The 27,500-nt window shown below is 47.9% G+C and overlaps 2 protein-coding genes across 22 annotated transcripts in view; one reads left to right on the top strand and one right to left on the bottom strand.

The window, feature by feature from the left end:
* LOC137411284 (BCL2/adenovirus E1B 19 kDa protein-interacting protein 3) overlaps positions 1-27,500 on the bottom strand; it is a 204,811-nt gene that overhangs the window by 70,501 nt on the left and 106,810 nt on the right. The window contains exon 2 of one of the 2 annotated variants that reach the window (XM_078766758.1): positions 22,443-22,550. In XM_078766758.1, coding sequence (XP_078622884.1) covers positions 22,443-22,475 — 33 coding nt within the window. In that variant the 5' untranslated portion in view covers positions 22,476-22,550. Of the gene's footprint in view, positions 1-22,442; positions 22,610-27,500 lie in introns of those variants that run through there. The other variant, XM_078766755.1, reaches the window with a different exon arrangement.
* Positions 23,332-27,500, top strand: part of B4GALT7 (beta-1,4-galactosyltransferase 7) — a 14,482-nt gene continuing 10,313 nt past the window's right edge. For 11 of the 20 annotated variants that reach the window (XM_078766737.1, XM_078766688.1, XM_078766729.1 and 8 more), the window contains exon 1: positions 23,332-23,484. The gene's annotated coding sequence lies outside the window, so the exon portion shown is untranslated. The remainder of the gene's footprint in view (positions 23,485-27,500) is intronic. The other 9 variants (XM_078766690.1, XM_078766734.1, XM_078766682.1 and 6 more) reach the window with 3 other exon arrangements.

Here is a 27,500-nt window from a genome sequence, read left to right as displayed (position 1 = left end):
GGATCACGAACAAAATTGGAATCTGGTGTATAAGTACAGGCCTATTTGGCTCGGGTAACAAGTTGTCTATTGATGAACCAAGAAATGGGGGTCAGTTAGCAAAAAGGGGGGACTTCTTGGTAAAGCCAAGAACTTCCCAGGCAGGGCAGTCTAGAGACAAGATGGAGTTGATGGGGTTGATAGTAACCAGAGAAAGTATTGGCTGCGGGCTAATGGAGGAGACCCAAGGAGGATGGCCAGGATAAGTGTTAAGCTAAGTTAAGAAGGGAGAACCCCTTTAGGGAAGCCCTGGCATGGGTGATAAGTTAGACAAGTTAGAAGCGCTATACAAGCATTGACCGCGAGTTAGCGCCGCGGGAGGACCGGATTGGGGAAATATCAGCGCGGTAAACCAAAAGGCAGGCTTTTTCGGTGGATGGCCTCGGGGCGCTTCCTTGCACCTTGTTCGCATCATGAGCTGCTTCTTGCAAATGGGGGTCGTGCTGCCGTGCGCTGGGAGCGACCGCCTGGGCGCATGGACGGGAAAATGTTCCGTGCACGTTAATTAAATATCTTAAGGGAGATTAAGGTATGTCGGAGTAATACTCAATCTGAAGTAAACTAGAATGATTTGAGTTCTGGAGACGGAGTGCGTGTCTTCAATGCATTCGGGTGGCCGAGTCAGGCGAAAAAAGGATTATAATGAGCCAGGTAAGAAAATGATGCAACCAGCCGCATCGGGTGGTTGCACCTTTATGAAAAACGGAAGTTAAGGGCTCAGAATGAGGGAAAGAATAACGTGCGGAGTTGCCGCATGGGGATGCAGGCCGGCTAGCATGGAGGCCGGCGAGATAAGCAGAAGATTGGGAGAGACCCAAAAATCCTGTGAACAGGTGCAGTTGGGATTGAGACGGACGTGTGTGGGAGAGCCGTCTGGAGAGAAAGGCGCATTATGGAACAGGAAGATGCGTGAGTACGGGGGAGAACCCTGCTATGGGGTTGCTTGGAGGATGTGTGCCCAAATGCATTGTGGGCCACTTCAACTTTCCTACACGTGAGTCGTTCATGCCTTGCCAGCAAGGTGCTTCATGCGGTGTGCTATGCGCCATGTCGGTATAGTGGTCGCCTGTGACTCCTGCCATGCAATATCATGAGGAATACATTGTTTGATAATGGAATTATAAGAGGAATGCTGAATGAATGTTGATAGTAACGTGAAGTATATTAAATGAGGCGATTGACGTGGTTGAATGCAGGATTTCAAGACAATAATGAATTTCCGGTGCCAACAGGAAGTCTTGGTCTTGTCCATACAATGAATGATGTATAGTGTGGATGAGGTCTCTCTGAATGAGGTGAATGAGGTTGTCTACAGCGGATGAAATAGAGAATGGCAGTTGCAAGACCGAGGTACGGATGTGATGCGGAATGGCAGCTGGACGATGCATCGGCACATTTGTGTTGATCAATGCGCCGGACAACGGCTTTCCAGGCAAGCGATGGTGGTATGATTTAGTTATGAAAATGCATATGGGTCTCAGGGCAGATAATGCGGGACAAGCTGCCCCACAGGCGGATGGGGGAAAGTATTGGAGAAGATAATGTGGGTCGAACGCTCATCCGAGGGATGAAAACGGTCGAGGTTTCAACTGTCGGCATGTGATGTGGTTCACGCCGGGCGAATGATGTGTGGATGGGTTGCGTAATGGCTAATGCATCTTGGAGATGCATCGGTGCAAAGACACAGGGAAGGTGCTGAGAGTGGCACGGAGTACGAGTTGGTTGTGGCAGGTGAGAAGGAATGCACACCTGGAATGGAGTGTGCGAACGACGAGTGTGTGCGGTGGTCAGGTGTGTAACGAAGCCTGGGAGTGGAATGAATGTGCGGAAGGTGTGCACCATGTAAAGGGTGCTGCATGGTAGAGCACGCCTCCCTAGAAAGGCTGTGGGGTTTGAGGTGAGAGCATTCGCTCTGCACTTCAATTGAAGATCATTGGAGGTGGCTTGTGTTTGCGGGGAGTTCCTGGACGGACCAGTTGGTTGTTGTTTCAGTGCATCGGGTGTGTGCATTTGTAACATGGAGTCTGATTGTCGTTTATCTGTTCGAAGGTGGAGCTCTTGCAGAAGCAAATTGTATTTTTTTAAGATGACGTCTGTTTTAATTTGTTTTGGGATTTGACTTGGGATTGCGGAATGCGTTGAATAAAGGTAAGAATGACATGTGATGCTGGCGTGTGCCATTTATGGGTGCTGAGTGTACATGACTGGTGAGCGGGCGGCATGTGTGCTGAGTCCAATCGGAAGGATGGATGGTTATGGTTTCACCCGGTCTGTTTATCTGTCTGTCTGTCCGGACACGGAGCTCTTGGGGAGAGCCAGGATGGGTTGGAGTGACCAAGATGAATGTGGACAATATATTAATTGTTTGCCATTGTGAAAATTTTGCCCTCGATTTGAGACGAAGACATATGGCATTTGCTGTCCGGCTCAGGTTGGCTGGTTTCCTCAGCTCTGGAGGATCAGAGCGGGTGTATATTTCAAGCTGATACTCCTATGACAAATGTTGATACTCCTATGTGATGCGGGGTATGTGTGTGGTGATGGTGTCTGGGGGCTCAGGGTTTGCCCCTGCCTATTTGCCGGTCTGTCTGTCTGTTACATTTGACCCTCAGAAAAGGTTTCGTGAGATTTCAGAATTGGACAGCCCATGTGTTATGACATGCTTGGGTGTCTCAAAAATTTGCTGAACAGACGTGGTGCGTCAGACAAATCGATTAAATTTTCGTGGGAAAGATGATTGAGAAGGACTTCAAGGGCAGGTGGGTGGTCACCTGCTGTGAATTGTGGTGGAACATTCGAGATGTCCCCTAATACAACGAGGGGACGAATTGGTTTGTAAATGTGTTGTGCAAGTACTTTCTCTGTAGGTAGCCAAATTCTACCTGGGGTAAGTCCAGGTGGAGAGGGGAGTTGTCTCTGGTGCCTTGCTCCACGGGGCAGTACTATTGTTGTCAAGTCTCATGTAATCTTGATTAACGTATATCTACGGACAAGAGCTGCACTTTATTTTAGTAAGTGACTGGGAAAAAAAAAGGTTTGTTTTAAAAGTGCCAGTGGATTTGTTTAGAGGTGTGAAGGTCATGGCGTGCTGGGATATCTTTGTGTACAGTTGCTGGCTTGGACTGACTTGTGAGCGGGGGAAAAAGAAAACAATTGGAGCTGTTTCGGAGAAACAGTGGCTTGGTTGGAGGTTGGGATCCAGTATTCTGTTATGAGCACGCAATCTGAACAGAATGGATTGCCATTGGCTATTTTTCAAATGATTTTATCAAAATGATGGCTCCTGAGTAAGGGGAGGGAGCAGGGGAAATATATTCACTGTAACAGGTGCATGTGATGCTGTAGGGAGGAATTGGAGGAAATCGGGTTGAATTTAAATTGAAATGAAGATTGGAAAAGTGGATATGGAAATTGGGTTCTTGACATGCACCAGCATTGACGGATCATTCATTAGTACCGCAAAAAGGGGGAAGACAGGGAAACATTGCTGCCACCACAATAGCGCTGCGCCAGGAAATATCTCTACCATATTTTCGTGAAAAATCCAGATGGGGCCAGAACAGTGTATGGGGAAGCGTTGTTAAATGGTAGTAGGTTTAGACAGGTATTGAAAGGGTTCGTGCAATGTCATTTTGGGGGGTAACCATGCTCCAGGTGGTGGGGCAGCCGGGATACAAATGGGGGTCGGCCAATTTAAGGATGTGGATGTGCACACACCTGGAACAAGGCATGTTCCTGAAGCTTAGGTGTAAATGTTGGTTGGAAAGGGGAATGAGTTCTGGGAAAATGAATTCACTTATTGGATGTTGTTGAATCTGTCTGTTTAAGAACATTGGGGCTTGTGGCTCGCCATTGTCTGTCTGCCAGTTATGGTGGGCAGAGGGAAGAGGGAGTAATGATGCTCCTGCCTCTTGCTTGGCAGAAGGTAGAGGTGGTAGTGGGCCAAGATGGGTCAAAATAGGCCATGGAACAAAATTGAGCTCTCAAGAGCTGAGGTGATTTTAACCTGAGGATGCATCTCTCAAGGGACCCCTGGCTGGTCCGAGGTGTGAAATATGGTGACGTTGTCTTGTGGACACTTTGTGAGTGGCTAGACAGACGCGCCTGGAAGGGGAAATTGTATTCATAAACTCATGTAGGTTGAGTCTGAAGAAAAGGGTTCGGGAGGAAGTGTGAAGAAGGTCGTGGAAAGTGCAAAGATGATTGGATTGGAAAGTCGAATCAGATGGATTATTTGTCAATGACAGGTGACTCTGCAGGAATTGTTGAGGAAGTAGAGGAAAGGGTTGTAAAAAGTTAATGGAAAAGGCAGGAAATAAAGGAAAGTGGTTAGTTATGGACTGTTGTTTTTGTGATAAGAAGGTGATACAAGGGGTTGGCTTGCACTGGAGGGACCAATGGATGTAAAGTTGTGAATTTCGTTTAATAACGTTGTGTTAGATTGCTACACGCAGAATGACCCCAATCGAGGAGGTGATTGGGGGCTGGTGCAAATTGGATCACGGCTCTGCAGACCAGGTGAACAAAACTCCACCAGGTACGTGGGAATCACATCAATTGAATTATTGCTCAAAGGGAGGTGATAGAGCAAAATGAAGAAGATTGTCATGGGGACCGCAAGGCTAACCCCCGCTCTTGCAGGGAGATGGCCTTGGGAGGCTAGTTGTTGTTGTTTTGGTTGACTCTAGGTTCTAAAACCTAAGGCAAAATGCACAGGAGGGTAGAGTTGGTGATTGTGGACAGAGATTAGCTAGAGAACTTGGAGACGATTTCGTTATTTTTCAGATAATTTTTCCAGTGGTTTTATACTGGTGTGAAATTCGCGTATCTAGGAAAGAAGGGAAAAAATGTCCAGGTATTGATAGGATAACAGTGAAGTTTTGAAGGGGAGAATACCGATTATTTCCATTGACCGATTGTGGTTGGGGGGGAAATGGTTGGTAAATCATGTATTATTAGATGTAGGGAAAATGATTAAAAGGAAGGTATTTTCGGAAATTGGTGAAAAAATATAGCATTTGAATTTCCAGACACGACACAGGAAATGCGGCTATGAATAAGCCAACCATCTGAGAGATGAGGTAACTAAATGCCAATTGGTGGGACGGGGGGCTAGGAATTTGATCATGGTGTGTGTAAGAAAGTATTTTTCAGGATGGACGATGAAGAAACCGCCGTCGGAAGACCATGATCTTGACCGCCGAGGCCGTCGACCTGAACGAGCCCCTGGGCGATGCCGATGTGACCGGCGCATCAGAAGACTGTTGATTTATTTGATTTATTGTGATGATTTTGTTGTAAATCCCCTGCGGGAATTGGCTAATACTTCTTATGTATTATAAGCACACAGCTGCACATCTCCGCTTGATCCGACTATGGATCTGACTGCAACGCTGGGTCTGGCTGCCAAAGGACCTGACACTGATACTCTGGATCCACAAGCTGATTATGCGTCCATGAACGTCTTTGACACAAAAGGAAGTTTCTCTCTTTACTTTGAATTGTAATGCTCTGTACTCTGGCCAGGAACACATGACACAAGATATTAATTACATTATGTATTCCTCAGAACAACAGCATGGACGTCGATTAACTTCGAAGATCGGCAAGGACCGGGTCTGTGCGAGGACGGGGAGCCCTTCGATTGGGGGGGATTTCAGCCGCACCTACGCTGCTGCAAGGGTGGGTTGAGAGACCCTCCCGGGCAACATCCCTGGCCGGACCAGGCGCCTTCGTTGCGGATCTGAAAAGTTAATAGATCTTCATGTTCTGGACCTTCATGTTCCAAACACACACAACATGACACACCTTTCAAGCGTGCATGCGGGGTATTTTATGTGCGTGGCATGCCCTTGGGAGGACACACATACAACACTCAATAAAGCCCGATGTGGCCACATATAACACTATTCTCTTTTGCTTTGCAAATAAAGCCGATGTGGCCTGGTCTCTGTGATACGTAGTCTCGTAGAGACCAAATGGGGGAATGTCGAGATCATGCCTTTTATTGTGCCTTATGTAATTGTGGTTTGCATTTAATAGTGGTTCGCTTTGTGAAAAGGATTAAGCTTACTATGTTCCCTCTTGCTTTGAACTATGTTTTATTGTCCAACTGTGCCAAGGAATGTAGAAAGATAGTGAAACTGCTTGCTCTGTTAGACCCCCTCGTGAAAACGCGTCTTTCTGTCCTTGACCAAAGGCCAGCATGGAAGATAAGTTTTGAGAATGTCACTGTGGTCTTTCTCCCGCATCTTTCCCTTTGCTCATGCCAAAGAAGATAGGGTCTCGGTGGGAGATGTCTAGCCCGTTTTCCTTTGTCCGCACTCATTTTTCGGCGGAGATTTTTTGTATAATTTTGTGTATATAAAGAAACTCTGGGTTGCCAATTTTCTAGGAGTGTATGTGGCCATGCTGTTCAATTGTGAATGGTATGACTCTTACACCCTCCAGAGCACTTTGATATTGGTTCATCAATAAATCATGTTATCCCAGGAACTCCAGGTGTGAAACATGGTTCTATTCTCGTCCTATATATATATATACATATATATATATATATATATATATATATATATATATATATATATATATATATATATATATATATACATCGATATACAATATATACAATATATACATCTATATACAATATATACATCTATATACATCTATATACAATATATACATCTATATACAATATATATATATATATATATATATATATATATGTATATTGTTGCGGATATGAGGACTGTATTTTTTTTTTTTGTGTGCTTTATTATTATTATTGTTTATTCTGCGCCTCCTGCCTCCAGAGCTGTGTAAAGGTCAAAGGGCGTCCCATAATTAGTCCAAAAGCATACACGTCAGCCAATCATAGAATACCCCTGTTCAATAGCTATATCTTATTATGTGTTTTAGGGTAAGGCTGTGTCTCCCATTAATGGAAATACTCCATTGCACCAGTGAAAGAGATATATTCCCTTCATTCCCATTCCCAAAACCTCCATTTCCCCTTTCGTCATTGCCAGGCCTCGATCGCCATTGCCAATTACATCCCCTCCAATTGCCGCCATTGACCACGAGGCAGGGTTGGTGAAGAAAGGCGGGTCCCCACCTCGTCAGGGAGGGGAGGAGTGAGCCAGCCCCACTCGACCAATCATGAACAAGGGGTTTGGCTTGAGAGGGCGGAGAGAGAACGTTTGGGGGAGGTTCGAAAAGGTTGAGGGGCGGGGCCTATATAACCCGCCGGCGGGGCGTTCCCAAGGCAGACGAGAGGGAGTCCAAGCAGTTGAGACAAGGAGGGAGAGACATGAGATGGGCTGAGAAAGGAGAGGAGCTTTTAAGAGAGTCGCAAAAAGGTCCAAGGCAGATGAGCTGAGAAGAGAGAGGGTCCAAGAAAGAGCTGAGTTGTGAGGTCCAACAAGCAGAGATCATCCAAGGAAGCACCAAGCCTGCTATTCGTCACCTTGCTCGCGAGCGGCAGCGTCTACAGCAGCAGCAGCAACAACGCTCGCCAGCCGCTTAGGGGCCTGGACGGCAGTTCGGAGCAGGGCCGCGAAGGAACGGCGGCTGCCCAACGTGCGGATCGTGCTGCCAGACCCAGTGGACTTTCCTCTCCTTCCAGCCAATTCCTGTCATCATTCCCCGTGTGAGTAGTCTTTGTTTGTTCTGTCCTGGGTAGGTAATTAAGCTTGTATAAGCTAAAGATTTCACTGTGTCACCTGCGTCTCATGTCCCTGTAAATAAACGTGACTGCTTTCTTCTTGCTTATATGTGTAAATAATAAACCCAGTTACTCTTCTGTACGTCTTCTTCCTCTTTGCATTCGGTCGCTTTAGAGTTTTCCATCTTGAGCAGCTGCGGTGCGATACGGCCAACGTTTGGGGTTGAATCGGGTTAGTCGGGGAATAACTGTTCGGTCGCGGAGCCTCCGCTCGGCAAATATAACATCTTTAACCGCGTACCGTAACAATTGGTGTCAGGAGTGGGATACGAGGCCCGAAGCGCGCTTAACGCGCTCAAAATTACAAGCAGCTGGAAATTGTTTTGTTTTTAAAGGAAAACCCGAATTTTGAAATCACGCCATGGCTGGTCAAGGCGACGGGATGCCGGTGGGAGAGATAGAGATAAACGGGGTGGAATCGACCCAGGACCTCAGGGAAATGTATGTGGAGGAAAGGGAGGAGGAGAACATTGGCAATGAGGTTGAGGGGGTATCAGACGCACAAAATGGCGCTCTCGCGCACGTGGTTGAGGGGGCCACGGCCGCGGAACCAATGAGCGCGGCCCAAATGCAAGCCTTCATGACCCAATTCATGGTGGAAATGCAGAAAAAAAACGATAGTGAGAAAATGGAAAGCAGAATGATGGGGGCCCTTATGGGGCAAATGGGGGCAATGAGGAACGAAGCGAGGGCTGATAGTGAGCGATTGGGGGGCGAGATGGGGGGAAAAATGGGAGAAATGGGGGAACGGCTAGAAGCTAAATTTGAGGGGCTAGACAATAATTTTAAGGGATTAGACAAGAAATTTGAGGGGTTAGACAACGGGATAAAAGAGGTAAAGAATGGGTTAACGGGGGTGGAAAATAGAATGGCTGCCCAGGAGAATCAGTTAGAGGGGGTGAAAAATGGGTTAATGGGGTTAGAAAATAGGATGGAAGACAAATTGCGGGAAATAGGGGAGCAATCCGCCCGGGAAATCGAACAGATGGGGAACCAGATGGAGGAGATGAAAGAGGAGATACGACGAGGTGTGAGTGAGGAGGTCTCGGGGGTACGCGAGGAGGTAAAGCGAGGCGAAAAGCGTATAGAGAAAGAGGTGAGGAATAATACGGCGAGGTTACAAGGGGGAATAGAGGGTCTGACGAGGGGAGTAGACCAGCTGACAGTGGGACAAAAGGAACTAGTGGACCAGGTGGAAAAGAACACTGCAATAATCGGGGGATTAAAAGCGACACAAAAAGACATTAAAAATGAATTAATAGCGACACAGAGGCAATGTCAGATGGTACGTGAGGGACTGACAACGAGGTTGGAAGAGGTGACAGAGGTAATGGAGACGAAGGACCGGCAGGTGAGGACGCACATAGAGACGGTCAAGGTAGCCTTAGAGGACGAACTTGAGGAGACGCACCGGGAAATAAATGAGGTGAAGCAAAAATTAGAGGAAGTGGAAGACGAGGTGAGTGAAATTAAGAAGAGACGGACAGAAACTAAAAGAGAAATCCAGGAGGAGGTGATGGAATATGTACAAGGTCGGTGCTCAACTCATAATGGTGTGCTCATTAACCAAATAAAGAGTTTGCAGGTGGCGAAGGAGGTGAGGAGACGAGGTGCCAAGGTGAGTGGCGATATACGTGGAAATGTAGATGATGTGAGAGGAGCTTCAGTCGGCTTGGGGGTTGTTGTGGACCCGGGTGTTCGTGAGAGGCCGTTGGTGAAGTGTGCGACAGGTACGGTGTGCGAAGAAGGAGGTGTGCGAGAATGTCCGACCATGGGGTGTGTGAGGAAAAAGTGCGCGCCAAGGAGTGAGTGTGCAGTCGAGAGTGAGTCGGTCGTAGCGCGTGTGCGAGGGAGCACATGGAAGCGCATAGTGAGGAGTGTTACGAGGGATGTAACGGAAGCATGCACGCCTGTGGTGAGTGTTACGGAGGAAGTAACAGGAGAGTGTGCGCAAGAGGATGCACGAGAAAGGTGTGTAACGGACATGTGCATGGGAAAAGAGTGCGCTGTCAAGAGTGAGGGAGAATGCACGCCTGTCGTGAGTGTTACAGAGGGTGTAACGGGAGAGTGTGCGCAAGAGTGTGCGCGAGAAAGGGGTGTAACGGACAGGTGCATGAGGAAAGAGTGCGCTGTCGAGAGTAAGGGTGAGTGCGCGACCGAGAGTGGAGGTGAGACTAGTAAGAGTGACACGGAGCGTGAGTTGGTTGTGACAGGTGAGCGAGGATGTACACCTGGAATGGAAGGATGCACACCTGGAATGGTAGAGCGTGTGTGGGAATGCACACTCGAGTTGGTAGTGAGGCACGTGGTTGGGTGTGCGAGTGAGAGCACACCTGTGATTGTCACAGAGGAGGTGACCAAGAAGGGAGCGCGAAGAGGTGTGTTGGTGAGGTGTGCGAGCGACGAGTGTGTGCAAAGGTGTTCGGTGGTCAGGTGTGTGACCAAGTCTGTGAGCGGAATGAGTGTACCGAGGTGTGTTAGAGAAGGTACGACGAGGAGCATGGGAACAGCTGGATGTATGAGCAAGAAAGGGGTAGCGTATGCGTGTAAGCATGCAGGTGAGGCATCGACGGTAACCGGGTTAGCGGTTAGAACGACATTTAGCGGAATCGGGCCCTCGGTGCACGTCAGGCAGCTTCGCGTGCCGCGAGGACCAGCGGGGATCCGAACCACGGCGGGTTCAAAAGGACCGCCGTACGTGATCCACGCTGGGCCGCGCTTGGAACAGCCGCGTCCGTGCTCCGCTAGGCGGAACGGGCAGCCCGATAGGAAGGGTCGTCATGGCGACCCCTTTTTGTTAAGGCGTTCCGGCAGGTCGAGATCGGGCAATTGGATGGCTCCACGCCGAGGTGGTGCGTGGGATCTCGGCCCGGGTAAGCGTCCTTCCCTGCACCGAGTGCCGGACGCATCCAGCCGCCGGCGCCAAACAACCCGCATTCATTGCTCGGCTTTACGAAGCCGGGCTGTAGACGTGAATTGGCGCACCAAGAGGATCTAATAAGTAGACGGGTGATGAGGTTAGTGTTTTGGCCCCAAAATTAGAAAAAGGCAAAATTTGAGGATTGGCAAAGGATTGGCAGAGTGATGATGGTAATGGTACACTTGGTACAGTGATTGGCAGATGATTGGCAAATTTTTGATTGGTTGGAATTTGGTGAGCAAAATTGGTAGTGGAACGCCCCCGATGTGGTGGGATGGCAACTCTGTCATCCCTCACAGAGGGGGGCAAAGGAGCACTAGCTTATGGGGTTTATGGCAGTGTAAGCTCGCCGAGGGAGGGTTTGGATAATGTGTAGGGCCCTAGAGATTGACCTTAGGTGACGTTAAGGTTAGTTAGTGACAAGGATACCTGTAGTGGGGACGCAGGTAGATTAGTGTGGATGATAATGACGAGGGAGCGCAATAGTTTAAAGGGGCGACTGGGAAGCGCAAGTTTCAGAGGGGAGTAGTTAGATGAGATGATGCCGTGTGAGTGTTGGAGGTGTATAGAAGTGTATTGTGAAAAGTGTGTAAGGAACAGGTGTGATTGCACAGGTGTGCAACTGAACAGGTGGATGGAGCAGTGTATGAGTAAGAGTGATAGTGATAGTGATGTGTGTTGTGTTGACCAACTGGTCCAGGAAGAGAAGGAGGGTGCAGGTGGCACCAGGTGTGAGTGCACAGGTGTGCAACAACAGGTGTATGGGGAATGGTTGTGTGGAATAAATGGTTGTGTGGAAGACATGGAGTGTGGAATATATGGGGTTTTGGAATGGATACTCGTGGAGTGAGTATGGTGGAAATTGTGGAGTGGAGTGGATGGTGCGGAGGTGTGAATGGGGGAAGAGTGGACCCCCATCACGAATACCCGGGGCGGGTAGTGTAACGATTAGGTAGAGGGTATAGGTAAATTGTGGTTGGATATTGGCATCTGTGGTGCGGGTGGAAGAATGATGTTTGGATGGGTGCATTAGTGTTGTGGAAATGGCTGGGCGTGTAGCCTGTTAGTGTGTGTAGTTGGTTTGGGCACTCCACCACTGTGAGGATGTCGGCCAGGTGAGGCCGCAGGTGGGCTCTGGGAGCCGGTAGTTGTGGATGGGGCCCGAGGATCCGGAGGACGGACCCGGGTAGCCCAGTGCCAGAGGGCACCAAGGGGTGACAGAGCCAGGAGGGGCCTTCCCCAGTTAGTTAGGTTAGGGTGAGGAGCTAGGTAAGCTCGGGTGGCAACTGCAGTGGTGGAGATGTGCAGGTGGGTAGACCTGCTGGGAGAGCAACACGCCCCAGCCCAGAAATTGTGCAAGGGCACTGGGAGATGAATCGGGGGAGTGAGACCCCAAATTGAGAAGCACCACAGTTTGGTCAATGAGAATTGGTTTTTAGAACCCATAGTGTGAGTTGGCCAATGGATTGGCAGGGAGAGACCCCGGGTAGTGTAAAGTGTGTTAAAGTCATTTAGAGGATAGTTAGGGTTAGGAAGTCTCCTCGCACCATCTGCATCCACTCACCTGAGGTGACAGGTACTCCGCACCATGCCATGTTTAATTATTTTTATGTGCAAATGTTTTGGATTGTGAGACGCATCATGACGTGGGTGTGACATTGTGCTTTGTGTTCCATCTCTTCCTCCTTATGAGGATTGATGATGAATTGGGTGATGGCATATTTAGGATAGAGGGATTGTGGTGACTAATTTGGTATAAGGGAAATATGGGGAAGACGTGACGGTAGTGACGAATTTGTAATGTGTAGATTTTGTACATATGGGGTGAGGGCAAGGGTAGTGTAGGTGACAGGGGGGTGACGTACGGTAGGGACGAGCTTTCTCACTTCGCTCTCCGTACGCATTTTGCCTTGCATTGCCTTATTGATGTGTACCCTTGTGACCTTACCCCTCGCTCATTTGTCTTCCCCCTTTTGTCTCCCACATGACCTGTGCGCCATTGGGAGCGTGCGTGAGTCCTCCATTGTGCGCCCGGAATTCCCAGAACCAGCTGTCTGCATCGATGCACCACATTATGGACCACATGTCTGTGGCCGAGCACCACTTATGGACCCCATGGGTTGGGGCATGGCCCCTCTGCTGGAACCGGCCATGAGGGCCCGAAATCTTGCTGGCGGACCTTGGCCACAGGGCACCGATGCCCCACAGGTGAACCACACATAGTCGGCCCTGTGGGCCATAAATAAAATAAATAAAATGGACACGTTTGGGCAAGCTTTATTGCAAATAGGCCGCCAGTAAGAAAATGAAAGAAAGACAACAACTGGAAGAAATAGTAATAGGCAGCAGAGGGAGCCGAAGAGCAAGAGATCACCTGCAGGGTTAGGGGTTGTTTGGTTATTTTTATTATTGAACATTGATGAACAGTGATGACTGCACCGATTGGTGCTTGGGGGTGTATTGGTGCGTTATAGGTGCTTTCATGGTGCATTGATGCAGAGCAGACTGTCTCCCCCCCCCAGAAAGAACAATTACAGGTCCTGGGTTAGTTTTGTAAATAAAAGCAGAGTCATTGTAAATAATGCTCCCCACCGTCAGTGTGTAGTTTGAAGACCATTCCGCAATTCGGTTAACTGTGGGCGTAAGTCTGTTAGGCAGGGTGCAATGGAGCAGCGGGACACATTTATTTATGTTTTAAAACTGTCGCACTCAGGGTCAGGTTAAAAGTAGAGGGAACTACACCTACGTGTCACACTAAATAAAAGTTGTAGGCCCGGGACGTGCCTAAGGAGGAGGGTGCAGTGTTGCGGATATGAGGACTGTATTTTTTTTTTTTGTGTGCTTTATTATTATTATTGTTTATTCTGCGCCTCCTGCCTCCGGAGCTGTGAAAAGGTCAAAGGGCGTCCCATAATTAGTCCAAAAGCATACACGTCAGCCAATCATAGAATACCCCTGTTCAATAGTTATATCTTATTATGTGTTCTAGGGTAAGGCTGTGTCTCCCATTAATGGAAATACTCCATTGCACCAGTGAAAGAGATAGATTCCCTTCATTCCCATTCCCAAAACCTCCATTTCCCCTTTCGTCATTGCCAGGCCTCGATCGCCATTGCCAATTACATCCCCTCCAATTGCCGCCATTGACCACGAGGCAGGGTTGGTGAAGAAAGGCGGGTCCCCACCTCGTCAGGGAGGGGAGGAGTGAGCCAGCCCCACTCGACCAACCATGAACAAGGGGTTTGGCTTGAGAGGGCGGAGAGAGAACGTTTGGGGGAGGTTCGAAAAGGTTGAGGGGCGGGGCCTATATAACCCGCCGGCGGGGCGTTCCCAAGGCAGACGAGAGGGAGTCCAAGCAGTTGAGACAAGGAGGGAGAGACATGAGATGGGCTGAGAAAGGAGAGGAGCTTTTAAGAGAGTCGCAAAAAGGTCCAAGGCAGATGAGCTGAGAAGAGAGAGGGTCCAAGAAAGAGCTGAGTTGTGAGGTCCAACAAGCAGAGATCATCCAAGGAAGCACCAAGCCTGCTATTCGTCACCTTGCTCGCGAGCGGCAGCGTCTACAGCAGCAGCAGCAACAACGCTCGCCAGCCGCTTAGGGGCCTGGACGGCAGTTCGGAGCAGGGCCGCGAAGGAACGGCGGCTGCCCAACGTGCGGATCGTGCTGCCGGACCCAGTGGGCTTTCCTCTCCTTCCAGCCAATTCCTGTCATCATTCCCCGTGTGAGTCGTCTTTGTTTGTTCTGTCCTGGGTAGGTAATTAAGCTTGTATAAGCTAAAGATTTCACTGTGTCACCTGCGTCTCATGTCCCTGTAAATAAACGTGACTGCTTTCTTCTTGCTTATATGTGTAAATAATAAACCCAGTTACTCTTCTGTACGTCTTCTTCCTCTTTGCATTCGGTCGCTTTTGAGTTTTCCATATTGAGCAGCTGCGGTGCGATACGGCCAACGTTTGGGGTTGAATCGGGTTAGTCGGGGAATAACTGTTCGGTCGCGGAGCCTCCGCTCGGCAAATATAACATCTTTAACCGCGTACCGTAACAATATATATATATATATATATATATATATATATATATATATATATATATATATATATATATATATATATATATATATATATATATATATACAGTGGAACCTTGACTTACGAGTTTAATTCGTTCTGTGACCGAGCTCGTAACTCAAATTGCTCGTATCTCAAATCAAATTTCCCCATTGAAATGCATTGAAATGCTATTAATCCGTTCCAGCCCGCCAAAAACCACACCAATTTTTTTTTAAATATACAGTATATATAAAAATATCTCGCGCTTTATATTTCACCTGTATGCAGTATACAAGTTGGCAGGATGGCCTGGACTGGAGGTACGCACACTTGACTCTAAACGGTCCAGCCTGGGTTTGAATCCCGACCCAGCTATAACCTGTTATGGGTGAATCACAGGCAGGGTGATTCATCAATGGGTGTACCGCTAAACTGGGCGCCCCGTTTGCGTCCCATTAGTTGTTGGATGTTAAGGATCTCACCGTGTTTTCCACAAAGAGAAGGCGAGCTATCGCCGGCACTCTGAACAAGTTGACGGCAGAGATACTGTACTTGCACGGCATGATAACCACGTGTCGCACGATCTCTTGTCATGGTCCACAAGATTATCACAGAGAGGTGCAGCTTCCAGCGTTTCGAGATCTGATCCAGGCCTATCCAACGAGACCGGTCCCAGCGTTCTAGGCCCGGTGGTTGTCTCAGACGGACCCGACAACGGCAGTGTTCATTTTAACTCGATTCGATTCGAGCGCCGACGTGCCGGCGAACAAAACCGGTCATATCTTTTGAACGCGTGGCTCGATTTTTACAAAATAAACTTTTTCTTGAAGGTCTGAACCGTGCGCTCAAAACGATACCGAGTTTGACCCTGAGAGAGCCGTTTTGCGCCGGCAAAGTCGCCTTGTGTGACGTGAGGACCACGTCGTGCTGCATAGATTATCATAAATTATCATATCATTATCGGCGGCGTTATATATCATTAGCGCTATACGACAGAGATACTGTACGTGCACGTCAAGATAACCACGTGACCGGAGCCCACCTGGCGGCGGAAACTCAAAATAACCGAAATGCGTAAACTAAAATGCAGCGCTATACGATAGAGATACTGTACGTGCACGGCAAGATAACCACGTGACCAGAACCCACCTGGCGGCAAAACTCAAAATAACCGAAATGCGAAAACTAAAACGCAGCGCTATACGACAAAGATACTGTACTTGAACGGCAAGATAACCACGTGACCGGGTGGCGAAAGCTCGTAACTCGGATCTCGGCTCGCATCTCAAAGCAATAAACTGCCAGAGTGACGGCTCGTATCTCGAAAAACTCGTAAGTTGGGGCACTCGTAAGTCGAGGTTCCACTGTATATATATATATATATATATAGCTACAGTGCATTCAGAAAGTATTCAGACCCCTTCACTTTTTCACATTTTGTTATGTTGTAGCCTTATGCTGAAATCGTTTAAATATATTTTTTCCCTCATCAATCTACACTCAATACCCCATAATGACAAAGAGAAAACAGGATTTTAGAACGTTTTGCAAATTTATTAAAAAGAAAAAACTGAAATATCACATTGACGTAAGTATTCATACCCTTTATTATGACACTTGAAATTTAGCTCAGGTGCCTCCCATTTCTCTTGATCATCTTTGAGATGTTTCTACACCTTGATTGGAGTCCACCTGTGGTAAATTCAATTGATTGGACATGATTTGGAAAGGCACACACCTGTCTATATAAGGTCTCACAGCTGACAATGCATATCAGAGCAAAAACCAAGCCATGAGGTCGAAGGAACTGCCTGCAGACCTCAGCGACAGGATTGTGTCGAGGCACAGATCTGGGGAAGCCTACAAAAAAATTTCTGCTGCATTCAATGTTCCCCAGAGCACAATGGCCTCCATAATTCTTAAATGGAAGAAGTTTGGAACAACCAGGACTCTTCCTAGAGCTGGCCGCCCGACCAATCTGAGCAATCGGGGGAGAAGGGCCTTGGTAAGAGAGGTGACCAAGAACCCGATGGTCACTCTGGCTGAGCTCCAGAGATCCTGTGTGGAGATGGCAGAAACTTCCAGAAGGACAACCATCACTGCAACACTCCACAGATCCGGGCTTTATGGCAGAGTGGCCAGACGGAAGCCAAACAGTTCAATATTGGTTTCATCAGACCACAGCATCTTGTTTCTCACAGTCTGAGAGTCCTTTAGGTGCTTTTTTGCAAACTCCAAGCGGGCTTTCATGTGTCTTTCACTGGTCCAATGGGTTCTTCAAAGGTCCAATGGGTCAAAAGGTACATTCCGATCGTACGTAATTAATAGACGTACGGAATTAAGACAGGATTCCACCGACTTAAAACAGTACATTTTAATAGATATGTTGAAAACTCACATTGCTGGAGAAGATAATATAGTAGAGCTTCTTTTTCTTCTTCTTCAAACAATAACGACTTCTGGCTGTCAGACCGTAAGACCAATGATATTGAAATTTTATTGAAATATTGAAAAACGACTACTACATTACTTTAAAGTTTCACAACGATCAATGAAGCGGTTCAAGAGATATGATTTTAAAAAGATTTTCATTCAATCCAATATGGCCGCCAAACCATGTGACATATGAATTATTCAAGGACAGCATGGTATACGCAAAACCTAGGGAACATATATGTGAAGTTTCCGTTCGATCTGTTCAGCCATTCTGGAGAAGTGGCTTTTAAAAGTTTTATTCTTCAAAATATCATAGCCGCCAATCCATGTGACCATGGTTGTGGTACCTTTTGTTCGTCATGGGTATGCGATCATGCATGTAATGTATTTCCTCAATCTGTTTAGCCGTTTGAGAGAAAAAGGGATTTTAGTGGTTTTTAAGGCTTTTGTGTTAAAACAAATATTGAGGCCGAACTACGTGACCAATGACGTCATTGTTAAAAAATTCACACCAATTTATCCCTAGATGACGCTCAAGAAATCTCATCTTGGTCATATGAGGTTTTGTATTTGTCTAATTATGACGTCATCATGGAGGCACCATATGACATCATCATTAACATATGTTATTCCCCATGGAGAGTTCTTTACAAGAGCCATGTCTCAATTTTTTATATTCAGCGCTTTCGGATATATAGGTGCAAAGTTTTTCGGTTTTTCCAAGATGGCGCCCATACCACGTGACCTAAGACGTCATAATTATCATTTAAAAAATTGTACAGGTGGAGGTGCACCTATGGTGAAAATTTCCTGTCAATCAGATCAATGATTGCAGAGAAAAGCGTACTTATTCTGTGCAGACAAACAGACAAACAGACTCGAATGCAATACCCTCTCCTCTGGCGAGGGTAATAACAACACCAATGATATAATAGCATCTATCTATAATTCCAGTAATCTCTGTGTGTGTGTCTGTGTGTGTGTCTGTGTGTATGCGACCGCTGTTTCTCGACAACTACCGGTCCGATATACTTGAAACTTGCCAGGTATATTGCTGGGGACCCGAGGATGTGCCTTTTCAAGGTTTTAAATTAATCGGACAAGTAGTTACCGAGCTATGGCGATTTCTTTACCAAACTCCGCAAGCCGTTCGCTTTGGACCAAACCATTTCATGTAAATAGAGGGGGGGGGATTGTCACAGTACTCGCAAGCCGTTCGCTTTGGACCAAACCATTTCATGTAAATAGAGGGGGGGGGGGGGATATAATTTTAGATATATATATAGTACGGGCATGCCCTAGTCTATCTATAATTCCAGTAATCTCTGTGTGTGTGTCTGTGTGTGTGTCTGTGTGTATGCGACCGCTGTTTCTCGACAACTACCGGTCCGATATACTTGAAACTTGCCAGGTATATTGCTGGGGACCCGAGGATGTGCCTTTTCAAGGTTTCATATTAATCGGACAAGTAGTTACCGAGCTATGGCGATTTCTTTACCAAACTCCGCAAGCCGTTCGCTTTGGACCAAACCATTTCATGTAAATAGAGGGGGGGGATTGTCACCGTACTCGCAAGCCGTTCGCTTTGGACCAAACCATTTCATGTAAATAGAGGGGGGGGGGGGATTGTCACCGTACTCGCAAGCCGTTCGCTTTGGACCAAACCATTTCATGTAAATAGAGGGGGGGGGATTGTCACCGTACTCGCAAGCCGTTCGCTTTGGCTTTGCGAATGGACCAAACCATTTCATGTAAATAGAGGGGGGGGGATATAATTTTAGATATATATATAGTACGGGCATGCCTAGTATTAATAATGCCATTAAAAAACAATATCAATACGAATAAGACCCCTCTCCCCAAGGGCTTTTTCCTCCTTGGATAAACACTGTGTGAACGTGTATAAATAGCTTATCATGGTGTTTTGTGGCACACCCCTACCAGAACTAAAGATTATTGTAAACCACCAACATGTATGATTACCTTTTTTTAAACAGTCGCTGCTGTTGTTTAACACTGAACTGAAAGGGAGGAAACCCGACGTTCTTGAGGCATTATATGCTTATATCGCGCGTCCCCTACAGACGAACGGACCTGAGTCTAGATCTACTGTAATATACATATACCCCAGAGAGGATAGAACATGACCCTTGCTGTCGCTCCCATAAGGAGCGGGCATACTAGTGGGATTTAAAACCGGGTTCCCTGCAATCATATGAACACCAAATTTCCAAAAAGGTAAACAGACAACCTCCAAAACAGCTGAAGCACGCAAAGTACCCATAAAACCATAAACTTGGGACTTGAGATGTATTTGGGGGAGGGAGGGATGTAAACTTGACTCTGGCTTGTTCACATTTAATAGGACACTAAGAAAATTACAAGTAGTGATCCGAGTTGGATCACAGAATGAACATTGGCTGTAACCTCGCGACCATTAAATTAGAAAATCATCAACAAAATATATTGTTGCGGTTTTGGAATAAAGGTTAATTCCCCCTCGTAGGTAGACGCACCACAACATGAAGCCTCGCGATAGTTCAGTTATTTCTTAGTGAATGTAAGCGTAGTCCTTTCCTGGGGAAGACCCCCCCCCCCCCCCCCCCCCCCCACCTCAGTTGAGATGGGTTCCCAGTAAGTTCAGTTGAGGAGAGAGACGGGAGATGACTCAGAGTCGTGTGCTGAGTTACAGTTCCCTGTGAGACGCATTACAGTTCCCCGTGAGAGTGAGTTCGGTTGAGCTTGAGAACGCGAGTGGAGCTGCAGAACGAGCGAATTGAATTGCCTATTGTACACGAACTTTCCCCCGTGCCCTGCGCTGTATTAATCGCACGCTCGAGAGGACGACCCGTGCCGGGCCACAGACGCGCGATTTCCTCCTGCCTGCCTTCGCCTGCATACGTGCCGTGAACATCCCGAGAGCCACGCCGGGCGAGCTGCCCCGGGGCGACCGACGGCAAAGCGCGCTTGGCGCACGAACTTCTTCTCTTCTTTTCCCCATGTGAGTGAGTGGGCCCTGTGTCTGGGGATAAGTTAAACTGGTTAGGCTTCTGCTCTGTGTCCCCTTTCCCTCATTCTGAATCATTGTACAGTGTAAATAAATCGTGTTCTTCCTCCGATTTGACCGTCCTGTCCCTTCCACCAATTGGCTTCGCATGGCGCGAATAGAACCGCTCGAATCGGGTTCAAATAAAGTAACAGCACGAGTCACGTGATACGCATACCGCTCGGCGTACTCGATTAAGCGTGGCTTGTGCGAGGTTCGATCCCGCTTTCGTGGCAGCATGGGGTTAAAGGTACGTGCGAATTTGTCCCGATACCCTTTTTCACGTTTGCCCGGAAGTGGCGATTCGGCCTCGCGGACCCGAAGACCCAGAGGGGAAAAGGGGTTTAATCCCCCCTGTGTAACGGAAACGGGCTTCGGGAGATCTGCAACAATATTATTCCGAGAGCAGAGTTCACATTGACAAGTGTCGGCCATTCATTAATCATCATCTTCTTCTTCTTCTATCTTCTTCTATATATATAAAAAAGAAAGTTTTTGTTTGTTTGTTTGCACGCGATAATCTCCTGAGCGGTGAAAGATAGGAGGAAACCACTGAAACAAAAAATGTCGGGACGGGCCCCGGGAAGGTTATAGGCTTGGTGGCGAGGCCGGTCGAGGCCGCATCGGCCGGGCTGGGCCCATTCACAATTAAAAGCTGAGCTGAATTATAGTAGTCAATCTTCTACGGCCGTGAGTAAAAGCTGAATTATAGTAGTAAATTCATTCAAAAAGAACTAAAAATGTCGGGACGGGCCCCGGGAAAGTTATAGGCGAGGTGGCGAGGCCGGTCGAGGCCGCATCGGCCGGGCTGGGCCCATTTCGCAATTAAAAGCTGAGCTGAATTATAGTAGTCAATCTTCTACGGCCACGAGTAAAAGCTGAATTATAGTAGTCAGAATTATAGTGGTACAGAAGATAAAATTCATTCAAAAAGAACCCGGGCAACACCGGGTGCATTCAGCTAGTTGTTTATAAAGGACACAGGCACCTGATTGGCCCATCACATGAAGTTTCAGAGGCTCAGCCATAAAGTTACAAAAGCATTTAAACTCCTCACCAGTCATATGAACTGTTACTTAAACGGGTTGGATAAACAACGAGCTTGAAACAACAACAACTTGCTCGTGGTTTTTAGTTTCGGTTTAATGTTGCAACCAACGACACAAACCCGAGGGAAGGAGGGAGGATGGGGTAGAAAGGGGAGGCAGTATTAGGGGCAAAGGGAGGGATAGGGGGGAAGGGGGAGGGAATACGGGGGTGGGCCGGGAATATGGGGGGGGGGGGTGGGGCGGGAATATGGGGGGGGCGGGAATATAGGGGGGGTGGGGCGGGAATATAGGGGGGGTGGGGCGGGAATATAGGGGGGTGGGGCGGGAATATAGGGGGGGTGGGGCGGGAATATAGGGGGGTGGGGCGGGAATATAGGGGGGGTGGGGTGGGAATATGGGGGGAGGGAGGGCGGGTATATGGGGGGAGGAGGGGCGGGTATATGGGGGGAGGGAGGGGCGGGTAAATGGGGAGGGGGAGGAGGGAAGGTTTGGAGGAATAATGGGGGGGGAGGAGAAGAGGGGGAAAATGGTCAGGGGGAAAGAATTGGAGACATGGAGGGGGGTGGGGCGGGAGGTGTATGGGGAGGGGGTCGAGGAGAGGAGGAGGGAGGGCAGGAATATAGGGGAGGAGGGAAGTTTGGAGGCATATGGTGGGAGGAAGGAAGAATTGGAAGAATATGGTGGGGAAGAGATGAGGGGAAGGGGAGGAATATAGGGGGAGAAGGGGAAGTATTGGAGAAATATGGAGGGGGGGGGGGAGGAGGGAAGGATTGGAGGAACATGGGGGGGGGGGGAGGAGGGGAGTATTGGAGGAATATGAGGGGGGAGGGGGTTGGAAGTATTGGAGGAATATGGGGGGGGGGGGGAGGAAAGGAGGGAACTATTGGAGGAATATGGGGGGGGATGAGGAGGAGAAAGGGGAGAAGTGGGGGAAAGTTAAGCACGGGTTTGAAGAGAAAGTGAGCAGGGGGGCTCGAGCCGAAAAGCTTCATAAATAAAACTCCACAGGAGGTTGTGCCAGTTTGGAAAGAAAACAGGTGGGAAAGTAAACCGTGGAACCACAACGAGCAAGGCGTTTAAAATCCATCTCGAGTCGTAACGTGAAAAACAACAATAACATAAATAATCAAAACACAATGGCAAGAGAATAAGGATAAGGAAGCGCTTAGCAATGCCTACGTTAAGACCTTCATCTTGTCCTAGACCTGCCATGTTATCCGAACTGTGAAACGATGTCCGGCCGAACCGTCTTACTGGCTGCCTGAGTGACTGCCTGTGTGACTGCCTGTTGTGACTGCCTTGTGATTGCCTATACAACCCCAACCCGTCTGTGTTTGTTTATTTCAGTCCAGATGACGTCATCGAACATTGTGCATTCACGCTCAAGCACCTTATTCATATTCATGACTCCTCCTCCTTTGTTTCCAAACACGTAACGTACGCTTTGTGCGCCCTACAAAAGCCATATATAGAATTCAAACAGTGCTTGGAATATAATAAAACCAACTCATGCAAAGAAAGTGTTTAACTATAAAAATTATGTTTCCGATTGGTTGATGTAATTTACCGGTACGTGAGTGGAATGGCAGGTACAATCTTAGTCTTACCGGGGGAACATGAATAAACAGTTACAACAGTACAGTACGACTTTCATCACTCATTGTGAAATACTGTACACGATTGCTTCACGTGGCATGTACGTGTCGATCCTTATTTGTACATTGCGATTTGTAAAAATGTTTTTCGTTTCAAGTTGCTGAAATAAAATAGAAAATTGCTCCAACAGAGAGAGAACAATCTACGGTAGATTTGCTGAGGAGACCCTTCAAAACAAATGTAATCAATTTTTATAATAGGACATGTACAGTGCGTATAATGCGTTTATCATACATACGATACTGTATATATGTTCGGCGCGTTGACTCCTCATCTTGTTGACTGAAAGCAAAATTAGACGTATTTTTTAAAAATCGTTTCAGCGATGTTGAGAGAGTTACTAGGTCGCTATTAGTTAGTTAGTTAATTTTAATAAAAAGCTTGTTTTGACATTAGGGCCTGAACTTCCGCTGCGGCCTCTAGTCCTACGTCGTTAGGGGATTGTAGCACTTCCGGTCTGCGTGGCACCAGCTCAGTCTGAGTCCGGGCCTGCGGCCCGAGGCCTCTGTTTCCTCGGGAAGGCATGAAGTGAAGCGACGAAACGGTCGATCAGCTGGCGGTCCCGGTAATGAAACGTGCTCTCGATACCTTCCCAATTAAAAATTCCATTTGGGCCCACGAATGCAATGTCGATGTACGTGGCAAACGTTGATTCAAGTACGGAAGTAGAGGATCGGATGGTTGATTGTGTACATTCGTCCGTTGTTTGCGGAACCCCGACTAAGCGTTCCAATCGATGATCTTTTTTTATTTCATTATTTTTTGTTGTACACAGAGTCGAGGCTCGTAGAAGAGCTGGAACACAAAACGGATCAGGACGCAACAGCACAAAAGGAACAATAGAAAGAGAAGGGGGAACCACCAACAGATGACGGCTGAGGGGTAGAGGAAGATGTAGTGTGTGGACTCTATGATACAGAAGCAAACTCACTGGGAGGAAAAGAAATTTGGAAGGACGTGGATTTGGGGATGGGAGAGGGGAGGTGGATAACGGGGGTAGAAAACATCATTGTTTTGGATGGGGGATGATGATCTGAGATGGTGGTGAACAACTGTGTTGAAGACTTGGAGATGAGAATAAGATTGACGAGAATGTGGAAGTTGATTCCACAGGTGATTTAGGATTTTGGGAATTTCACCAGAAGGGGATTGGTTGTTGACCACTTGCACCAGGCAGAAACCTTGGGGGATGAGGGGAAGAGACAAGAGAAGACTGTGCAAAACCAGAATGGAGATAGGTCGGTGGTCTCTCTGTCTAATGCTCTCTGTGATGGCAAAGGGACTCGCCTTTGTTGTGGGACGGACATTCTGGTGATCTCCAAGACTTGTTTCCACGGCGTCAAGGTGAGCAAGATGCGAGGCAGGGGTGCCAGCCCAGAGGGGCGAGCAGTACTCAATCGTGCTGTGGATGAAGACTTTGTAGATGCACCGGAGTTCAGGTAGGTGTACCAAAGAAGGACTTTGCATGATGGAGGATGCCCAGTTGGTGGCTGGCTTTGGAGGCCAACTTTGAAATGTGGTTTGTCCAAGAAAGATCGTGGCTGATAGACACTTTTTTTTTCTTCTTCGAGATGATTGTTAAGAAAGTATATGGGAGGGTTTGCCAGACGGTCCGTTCGGAGAGAGACGGTGAGAGTGCGAGATTTGTCAGGCTTGAAAGAATATTCCAAGTGTTTGACCAGCTTGTGAATTTTCCAAGATCTGAAAAGAGAGAGACAAGTCTGCTGCCTGTCTGTCTGAAGGATGAGGAATGTCACAGCAAAGTGTGGAGTCATTGGCAAATATATAAAGGGGATTTTTCCAGAGTCAGAAAGATCATTGATGAAGTTTAGGAAGGGGACTGGGCTCAGAACACTGCTTTGGGGCACTCCAGCCTTGACAGGAGAGATGAAATGATTCCGTTGGGAGCCACACGTCGGCTGCGAGAGTAGAGTAAGTCAGTAAGCCATGTGAGGAGTTGGCCTTGGATGCCACAGGTAGAGACTTTAGAGAGCAAGGCAAAATGCCGGACTATATTGAAAGCTCGAGATATGTCTAGACTCTAGAGAGACGGCCATAATCTCATGTCTGACATTGAGGGCCTCCTTCAATTGTTGGGAGAGTAGAAGCAGCATGTCCAAGGTAGAGTGACCTGATCTGAATCCCTCTTATTACTGAACACCTTATTATTGAAATATGCATGTGATGAGACATAACATTGTTTTCTTCACTTTGTATGTGATCCTGGATGTATGTGGTCAGGTATTTGTGTGGGTACATCTATCTTAACCAATCTTTATATACATTTTATCCCAAGTATGACCTCGAATCAAAGTGTCAACACTTCCCTCTGTTAACATCCACTGTCATATTTTCTAACATGCTGCCCTAATGCATTACCGTTAGACCAGGTGTCATCTATATATATAAAAAACACAGTTTGTGTGTGTGTGTAATGTTACCGATAGACTCCTAAACGGAGAGGCTCACGTGCTTGATATTTGGCATAGACATGGCCATTGAGCCTGGGAAGAACATGGCCGACCTAAAAAAAAAAATTTCATAATATTTTTTTACCATATTTTACCTCAGCGCATTTCAGCGAGGAATATTATGCACGGAATCTGACCGGTGGCAGAGCAGCGCGCTGATTCGCTCAGAGAGATCACGTGATGTTCCTTGCCGCCATTAACTCAGTTACGCATTCACACGTATTTCAGAGCGAAAAGCGATTGCGTTTTTTCACATTTCAGCAAGGAACATTGCCATTCACACCGCATAGGTTTTTTTCTTTCATCTTTACGAGATCCATATTTTTTATTCATATTTACCTCAGCGCATTTCAGCGAGGAATATTATACACGGAATCTGATCAGGTGGCAGAGCAGCACGCTGATTCGCTCAGAGCGATCACGTGATGCTCCTTGCCGCCATAAACTCACAGTTACGCGTTCGCACGTAATTCACACGTTCAAAACAAACGAGATCCGCGAAGCGAGTTGGTCGAGTCGTGCTAACCAAGATGGCGGCTTCACTTTTCACGGAGTATGAGCGTTCTATATATTTTCAATTCAGTGCGCCCGACTCGCTCACGTACTTGATTTGTGGCATAGACATGGCCATTGAGCCTGGGAAGAACATGGCCGACCTAAAAAAAATTATTTCATAATATATTTTTTACCATATTTTTACCTCAGCGCATTTCAGCGAGGAATATTATGCACGGAATCTGACCGGTGGCAGAGCAGCGCGCTGATTCGCTCAGAGCGATCACGTGATGTTCCTTGCCGCCATTAACTCAGTTACGCGTTCACACGTATTTCAGAGCGAAAAGCGATTGCGTTTTTTCACATTTCAGCGAGGAACATTGCCATTCACACCACATAGGTTTTTTTTTCTTTCATCTTTACGAGATCCATATTTTTTATTCATATTTACCTCAGCGCATTTCAGTGAGGAATATTATACACGGAATCTGATCAGGTGGCAGAGCAGCGCGCTGATTCGCTCAGAGCGATCACATGATGCTCCTTGCCGCCATAAACTCACAGTTACGCGTTCGCACGTAATTCACACGTTCAAAACAAACGAGATCCGCGAAGCGAGTTGGTCGAGTCGTGCTAACCAAGATGGCGACATCACTTCACTTTTCACGGAGTATGAGCGTTCTATATATTTCCAATTCAGTGCGCCCGACTCGCTCACGTACTTGATTTGTGGCATAGACATGGCCATTGGGCCTTCACGGTGTAATTTGTGCGAGGCTTTTGTCCGAGTGAGCTTGAGTCAAGAGGGCGAATGTACGGGTTGGGAATGTACGGGTCTCCCTTCCCCCGCCCGGCAACGCCGGTACTGGAGGGCGTCACAGGATCGGTGAGTCTCCAAAATCTGCTTCGTGCTGTTGCGAAGATGCAGGACGATGTCGCAATTGTTGTGCTGCTCTCCGACCATGAGAACTGCAACGTCATTGTTGACTGGACCTCCCTTCCCTCCCCCTTCCCTTCCCCCTCCCTTCCCCCTCCACCCTACCCCCCCTTCCCGCCTCCACCCTACCCCCCTTCTCCCCTCCCCTTTTCCCCCTCCCCCTCCCTTTTCCCCTCCCCCTCCCTTTTCCCCCTCCCCCTTCCTTTTCCCCCTCCCCCTCCCTTTTCCCCTCCCCCTCCGTTTTCCCCCACCCCCTCCTTTTCCCCTCCCTTTTCCCCCTCCCCCTCTCCCTCCCTTTCCCCCCTCCCCCTCCTTTTCCCCCTCCCCCTCCATTTCCCCCCTCCCCCACCCTTTTCCCCCTCCCCCTTTCCCCCTCCCTTTTCCCCCTCCCCCTCCATTTCCCCCCTCCCCCTCCCTTTCCCCCTCCCTTTCCCCCTCCCCCTCCCTTTTCCCCCCTCCCTTTCCCCCCTCCCCTCCCTTTTCCCCCCTCCCCCTCCCTTTTCCCCCCTCCCCCTCCCTTCCCCCCCTCCCCTCCCTTTTCCCCCCTCCCCCTCCCTTCCCCCCCCTCCCCTCCCTTTTCCCCCTCCCCCTTCCTTTCCTCCCTCCCTTTCCCCCCCTCCCCCTCCCTTTCCCCCCTCCCTTTCCCCCTCCCCTCCTTTCCCCCCTCCCCCTCCCTTT

This window comes from Myxine glutinosa, chromosome 1 (genome assembly GCF_964187855.1).
Source record: "Myxine glutinosa chromosome 1, kmMyxGlut1.1, whole genome shotgun sequence".
NCBI lineage: Eukaryota > Metazoa > Chordata > Myxini > Myxiniformes > Myxinidae > Myxine > Myxine glutinosa.
This window is presented reverse-complemented; position numbering and strand designations above follow the sequence as displayed.